Raw genomic sequence first — 7,398 nt, 5'->3', positions numbered from 1 at the left:
TAATTATTTAGACAACTTTTTAGCGCATAAAACGAACACTAATTATTTGTTCATTATTTATTCCTTACAGACATCATATATTCGTTTCAATTCGGGACTTAATAAGAAAAAAATCAAACGAGCCCTTAGTGTCTTTAATGTACTACTTTACAATTTATGCTTACATTTTTAGTTAATGTAAAAAAAAAAAAATACAATTTACGCTTACATTATTTTCTTAAATAGATTACATTATTTTCTTAACTAGAACTCTCAATGCGATTAAATAAATTATTTCTTTATTTATATTTCGTAAAGTACTTTGAACAGTGAACTTATATTTAACTCCAGCCCAGCCCAGACCAGCCCAGCCCAGCCGAGTCTATTTTAATTTTTTATTTTTTTATAGATAAAAAAGTTGGAATATATTGTGAGTGAACTTGATAGCTACACGTGGCCATTTCATTCGTATCCCTTATTTTTCTTCATATAAATAAAATGATAATGATAATCTGCCCTTGTTTTGTTCTCACAAATCAAAATATGTTGCACTGTCGGACAACAATGGCGATGATACATGCATCATCATCTTCTTCTTCACATACAACAAAAACAATCACATCATCATTCTCCCAATTCTCATCGGTTCCCACCTTCAGTTCCCCCTCTTCACTATTAACTCACAGTCCGTCGCGTTCCCTTATTCATTTCTCTTCAAACACAAACAATCGTTTTTTTGTCACCCCAAAAGCTTCTTCAATCGCCACTTTCGCCCCTGAAATCATTGATTTACTCGCTGAAGTCAATATCTTTACCGCTTCCGGAGACTCAGTCACGTTTAATCAACTCTGGGATCAATCTGATGTAAGTCGGGCGGGGTGTATATATATATATATATAGGCATATTTCCATATATATTAAGTGTGTATTTAATTACAAGATTTTAGGGTTTTGTATCTTTTTGTTTAGGGAATTGCTGTTGTTGCTCTTTTAAGGCATTTTGGATGTCCTTGTTGGTAATAAAGTTAATTAATTAATTTGATCATTTTCACAATAATAATTGTTATAATCGTTATTGGGTAAATTGTAATTGTTATTTACATTATATGTATAGTTGGGAACTTGCTTTAAGCCTCAAAGAAGCAAAAGAAAGATTTGAAGGTGTTGGTGTGAAGCTAATTGCTATTGGTATTGGTGAACCTACTAAAGCTCAAATATTTGCTCAAAGGGTATCTTTTCATTATCCTTTTTTTAAGCAAATTTATAAGAAAGCTAACATAAATTACAAAGCTCGACACTTGAACACATGTTAATATTTTGTATCTATCCCAAAAAGGATTACCAAATCTAGTTCTTCCTTAAGAAGGATTATCGACCTCAAGTTCTAGCTTTAGAATGTAGCATGTCGACATGGTGATGGTGACATAGCCACTGGCGGAAGCATGAATTTTTTTCACCGGGGGCGAATTTTCTTTTTAAAGCGTAGCCATTTTTTTGGGCAAAGATGAAAGTTCTGTGGAAAATTTTGGAGGTTTTTGGGCAAAATTTGAAGGTTTTAGGGCAAATTTTGGAGATTTTTGGGCAAAATTTGAAGGTTTTAGGAAAAAATATAGAGGTTTTGGGACAAACTATGAAGACGTTGGGGCAAAGAAAAGAATTACACTGGGCCAAAATCGAAAAATTCAAAATTTTTACACTAAAAATTGCAAATTCACTGGGGGCGGCTGCCCCCCTCTGTCCCCATTAATTTTCGCCCATGGACACAACATTGATGTGGCATGGGCAGCACATACTTGGTGGCGATTCCTTGGATGCCCCTATGTACCTGGACTGTCACCGACCTCTAGTAGCTAGGCATACATCTTGAACTTCAGTTCAATATTCCTTTTTTGTACAAAATTGGATTTTGTGATTCTTTTTTGTGAAAATATCATTGTCATATTTTGCATTTTATGTATTATGCATTCGTTTCTTGACAATTTTCTATTTTGCATTTATCTTTGTACTTGAACACATTTGATATTGTTAAATATTGAAAAGGGTTAATAATTAGTTACATTAATTAATTGGATAAGAAAGATTAAATGAAACTGTATTTGTAGACTAAGATAAAAAATTCACCAATTAGTCTAAACACTAATACTATATAATATATTCAAATAGATATAACTTTTGATTTGAACCTAATTTGCTTGTGGTCACAGTTACCATTTCCATTGGATAGTCTTTACGCGGATCCTGAACTGAAGGTGTTTAAGTCTTACATTGTTTCTTTCATTTCAAATTGATTATTATTATGTGAGGTTACACGTCATTGCAACTCAGTTTTATCGTGTATATATCTCAGGTATATGATGTCTTGGGTTTGTATTACGGCATTGGACGAACATTTTTCAACCCCGCCAGTGTAATATCATTTTTACATCATGTCACTTGTAATAAATAAACTTATACAACCAACATTTCATAGATAAACAAAACTAGTAAGTATTATATATGTTATGTGAAATAACAGGCGAGGGTATTATCAAAAGAAAGATTTGAGGCGTTAAGAAAAGCTACCAAGAATTACACGATTGATGTGACACCTGATAATAGAGCAAGTGTCTTCCAACAGGTTCTAGCTAAAGCTACCCTTTGTTATCTTCTAATCCTATTTAAAACTCAAATTATCTAATTAAATCGTCTACTAGCTGGCTTATATATATATATATATATATATATATATATATATATATATATATATATATATATATATATATATATATATATATAGGGGCAGGATCAATGAGGAAGTAACCAATCGGGGGGAAGCGGGGGGAAGCAAATTTTTTTTTTTTTTCGTTTTTTTTTTGAATTTTTTTTTCCGGCATCAAGATCACACGAAAATATGAACATTTAGAAGAGACACTTCGTGATGAATGTTATTATTTAGGCGGGAAAACGATCGACAAAAATAACATTCAAGATAATATTGTTCGTGAAGAATATGAACGTTTTTTTTTTCATGTTTTGTGAAGTAAAATTTAGCCCGATTTAGAGTTTAGGGTTTAGGGTTTGGTGTTTTGGGTTTATTCCATAAACCCAAAACACCAAACCCTAAACCCTAAACCCTTAACCCTAAACTCTAAACCGTTCGTGTTAAAAACTCAATCTAAATCCTAAATCTAAACTCTAAACCCTAAATTTCTAAACCCTAATATCTAAACCCTATAAACCTTAATATCTAAACCCTAATATCTAAACCCCAATAGCTAAAACCTCAAAATACGCTCGAAAAACACGATAATTGTTATACATTACTTCTTCGAGCGTTTTTCCGCCAAAATAAAAACATTTATCACAAGTGTCTCTACTAAATGTTCATATTTTCATCTCATCTATAATGTTCGTAAACAAAGTTTTTTCAAAAAACGAAAAAAAAAAGTTTTTGCTTCCCCCCGAATGGTTACTTCCCTCTTGATTCTACCACTATATATATATATATATATATATATATATATATATATATATATATATATATATATATATATATATATATATATATAGGGACAGGATCAATGGGGAAGTAACCAATCGGGGGGAAGCGGGGGGAAGCAAAAAAAAAATTTCGTTTTTTTTGAAATTTTTTTTTCCGCAATCAAAATCACACGAAAATATGAACATTTAGAAAAGACACTTCGTGATGAATGTTATTATTTGGGCGGGAAAACGATCGACAAAAATAACATTCAAGATAATATTGTTCTTGAAGAATATGAACGTTTTTTTTTTCTTCATGTTTTGTGAAGTAAAATTTAGCCCGATTTAGAGTTTAGGGTTTAGGGTTTAGGGTTTAATAAACCCAAAACACCAAACCCTAAACCCTAAACTCTAAATCGGGCTAAATTTTACTTCACAAAAATAAACCCAAAACACCAAACCCTAAACCCTAAACCCTAAACTCTAAACCGTTCGTGTTAAAAACTCAATCTAAATCCTAAATCTAAACCCTAAATCTAAACCCTAAACCATAAATTTCTAAACCCTAATATCTAAACCCTATAAACCCTAATATCTAAACCCTAATATCTAAACCCCAATAGCTAAAACCTCGAAATACGCTCCAAAAACACGATAATTGTTATATATTACTTCTTCGAGCGTTTTCCCGCCAAAATAAAAACATTTATCACAAAGTGTCTCTACTAAATGTTCATATTTTCATCTCATCTATAATGTTCGTGAACAAAGTTTTTTCAAAAAACGAAAAAAAAAAAAAAAATTTTCTTCCCCCCGCTTCCCCCCGAATGGTTACTTCCCTCTTGATCCTACCACTATATATATATATATATATATATATATATATATATATATATATATATATATATATATATATATATATATATATATATATATATATATATAATTCTCTATAATATTTTTTTATTTGTTATATTTCTACAGGGAGGGATGTTTGTGTTTAAAGGTAAAGAGTTGTTGTATGCATGGAAGGATGAAGGCACAGGCGATCATGCTCCTCTAGATGACATCTTCACTATATGCAGCAAAATACACGTTGCATGATCATATCATATTATTATTATTATTATTATTATTATTATTATTATTATTATTATTATACATCTTCCCACAGGTACAAGTTTCTACAGTTCAATCCATGATTTGTCCATGACTGATATATATACCTGATGATGCTAAACGTACGTACCATTTCCGCGCCTGTGATTTTCGCGTCTTAAATTTAATAGCTATATAAGTTTCTTCTATACGTCTATGGATATGTTTCAAACGTTGGGATCTCATTATACTGTACAATTCAAAGTCTGTATGTTAATAAAGACACATTTATATTGGTATGAAAGTTTTGTATAGATGATTACCACCGAATTATATTCATACGTTGCATACAGATTATGAGTGGGATGAAAAAAATTTGAAATTGATAAATGCATTCGATACAAGTACCTGCACCACTGCAACACATGTTCCCTGCATGCTATATATTCGTCAAGCACGACATGCCCATGAGTGCCTAAAGAAACCTCGGTCTATCATCATCATCACATCATCTTAAAATCCCTAGTAGCTACAAACTAATCTACACTTTTCCTGCATCTTTAAGCATTTATTCCATTCTTCACTTTCTAATTTTTTTTTTTTTTTTTTTTTTTTTTTTTGGTAATTGTACTATATATACGCGATCGTTCACATAACGATTATCTATTCTATTAGTGAATCAAAATCAAGAAATCAAAGTTTGAGAAGACCCGGATAATCTATTTGTTTGGTAATAGATTGTTGTACTTGTAAAGCACAATCTTTTTACTTTAAAAAAAAAAAAAAAAAACTTGTAAAGCACAAACTTAATTGCATTGCTTTATAGTAACCCTATTATTGCTTTCTATCAGGTTTTAATTACTTCTTATTAAGGTCAACTAACCTATTTGTTGATTATTATTGGATCGGTCCGGTTAATTGTGTTGGTACGTGACGATCATAATGGTGTGGTTTTTGGGAGTCATGACCTGAGAGGTTAAACTCCAGCGAAGTGGTGTCACAATTCTACACTAAGCATCTTGAAAATATTCAATTTGCTCTTAGACTGTTTCCAACCCTGTGACGTCAGAGTCGGATTGTGCACTTTTTGGTGAAAAAGTGGGTTGTTGACTGTGACTGTATTTGACCCCTGTTAACCCAAAATGTCAAGTTTTTGTGTCAAATATTTGGAGGGTGAGGTGATAAAATTTAATTGAAAATTGGGTGAGAAAAAAATAAATTAAATAATAAATATAAATATTGAAAATTTGTGATTGGCTGCAAGTACATCTCACGCTCAAGCTTGGAAGGTCAAGTAGCTGACTAACGATGGTAGGCGTCAAAAACTGACGCGGGTTAAAGGCGTCAGAATCCATCAATTTCGGCCACCTTGGATGACTAACGCTGGGTTAATTACAGTCTTAACGGCATCGAAATGGGTCAAAGAGTTATTGGAGTCGTGGATGACTTGTTGAAGTACGTGGAGGTTTTGTTGAAAGGAGGTCAAAGCGTTAATGACTTAAGTGGTGATGATGTACGGCTATAGAAATTGAGTCCATAACAAACGTCGATTTATTGGCGACTTGACTGACTCTTAGAGCCTAAATTAAATTTCAGGCATGATTTAAAACCCATGGAAATTTGATTTTACCGTTTTCATAGTGTCTCAATTTTATTTTTTATTTTTTAAAATTTTTCCTATTTATTGGCCGGAGGTCCAATCGGAAGCAATCTCTCTATCCGTCGAATAGAGAGATGGATGATTTTCTCTACTTTTGAGTGTTTTCACTCTGGGTGAAGAATGACTTGTCTTTATTCTCGGATATGGGAAGTATTGTCTACATCTCACCTCCTCATGCATCACTTATGTGGTATTGGGTTTTGTTGTTGTTGTTGTTGTTGTTGTTGTTGTTGTTGTTGTTGTTGTTGTTGTTGTTGTTGTTGTTGTTGTTGTTGTTTTAATTAGGTGGGTTGAAGATTAATGGATCGGGGCCATCTGGTAATGTTTTCCAATGGGGTAGCTAATGGTGTTGGTTACACTCCTGTTACTATTGAAAATATTGAAAAAGTTGTGGCCGATCCACCTACTGTTGTGATTAAGTTCGTTGTTCATCCATGTGGTGAGGTTTTGTCCTCAGATCGTTGTAGTAACTGTGATCGTAAGAAAATTTGCACGTGTTTAGGTACAGATTGTGAAGTCGTGTGCGGGGCTGCGTGGATTAATATCATGAACAACAAATTGCCTTTGATAGCATCCAAGGGTTGCGGGGTAAAATGGGCGCGGATAGAAAGAACAAAAAGAAAGCTTCTGACTTTGAGGATGTTTTAGGCTTGCGGAATGTAACACCAAAATATTTATGGTACATAGAGTTATAATGATGTACATTTAGTGGGTGAAGCGTAGTGTAAATTAAAAGCTCAGAATCTGCTCAGACGTTTGTGCACGCCGCGCACCATAAGTGAAATGTCCCGTTCATATTGATTATAAACGTTCCATATTAATTGATTTCGTCACGAGGTTTTGACCTCTATATGAGACGTTTTTCAAAGACTGATTCATTTTTTAAAACAAGCATAACCTTTATTTTATCGATAAAGGTTTAAAAAGCATTACGTAGATTATCAAATAATGATAATCTAAAATATACTGTTTACACACGACCATTACATAATGGTTTACATTAAGAATATATCACATCAAAAATAAGTTTCTTGAATGCAGTTTTTACACAATATCATACAAGCATGGACTCCAAATCTTGTCCTTATTTTAGTATGCACAGCGGAAGCTCTTAATAATCACCTGAGAATAAACATGCTTAAAACGTCAACAAAAATATTGGTGAGTTATAGGTTTAACCTATATATTTATCAAATCGC

The 7,398-nt window shown here is 32.6% G+C and overlaps 1 protein-coding gene across 1 annotated transcript; it reads left to right on the top strand.

Annotated features, from left to right (window-relative positions):
• Positions 1–489: 489 nt before the first annotated feature.
• Positions 490–4,861, top strand: LOC139866713 (thioredoxin-like protein AAED1, chloroplastic). Its single transcript, XM_071855004.1, has 7 exons — positions 490–843; positions 949–995; positions 1,094–1,208; positions 2,184–2,228; positions 2,327–2,386; positions 2,495–2,596; positions 4,426–4,861. The coding sequence occupies exons 1-7, from the start codon at positions 523–525 to the stop codon at positions 4,543–4,545; spliced, it is 810 nt and encodes a 269-aa protein (XP_071711105.1). The 5' UTR covers positions 490–522; the 3' UTR covers positions 4,546–4,861.
• Positions 4,862–7,398: the final 2,537 nt, after the last annotated feature.

The sequence above is a fragment of the Rutidosis leptorrhynchoides genome, chromosome 9 (genome assembly GCF_046630445.1).
Source record: "Rutidosis leptorrhynchoides isolate AG116_Rl617_1_P2 chromosome 9, CSIRO_AGI_Rlap_v1, whole genome shotgun sequence".
NCBI lineage: Eukaryota > Viridiplantae > Streptophyta > Magnoliopsida > Asterales > Asteraceae > Rutidosis > Rutidosis leptorrhynchoides.
The sequence above is the reverse complement of the archived record's forward strand: the minus strand, read 5'-3'. Positions and strand labels throughout refer to the sequence as shown.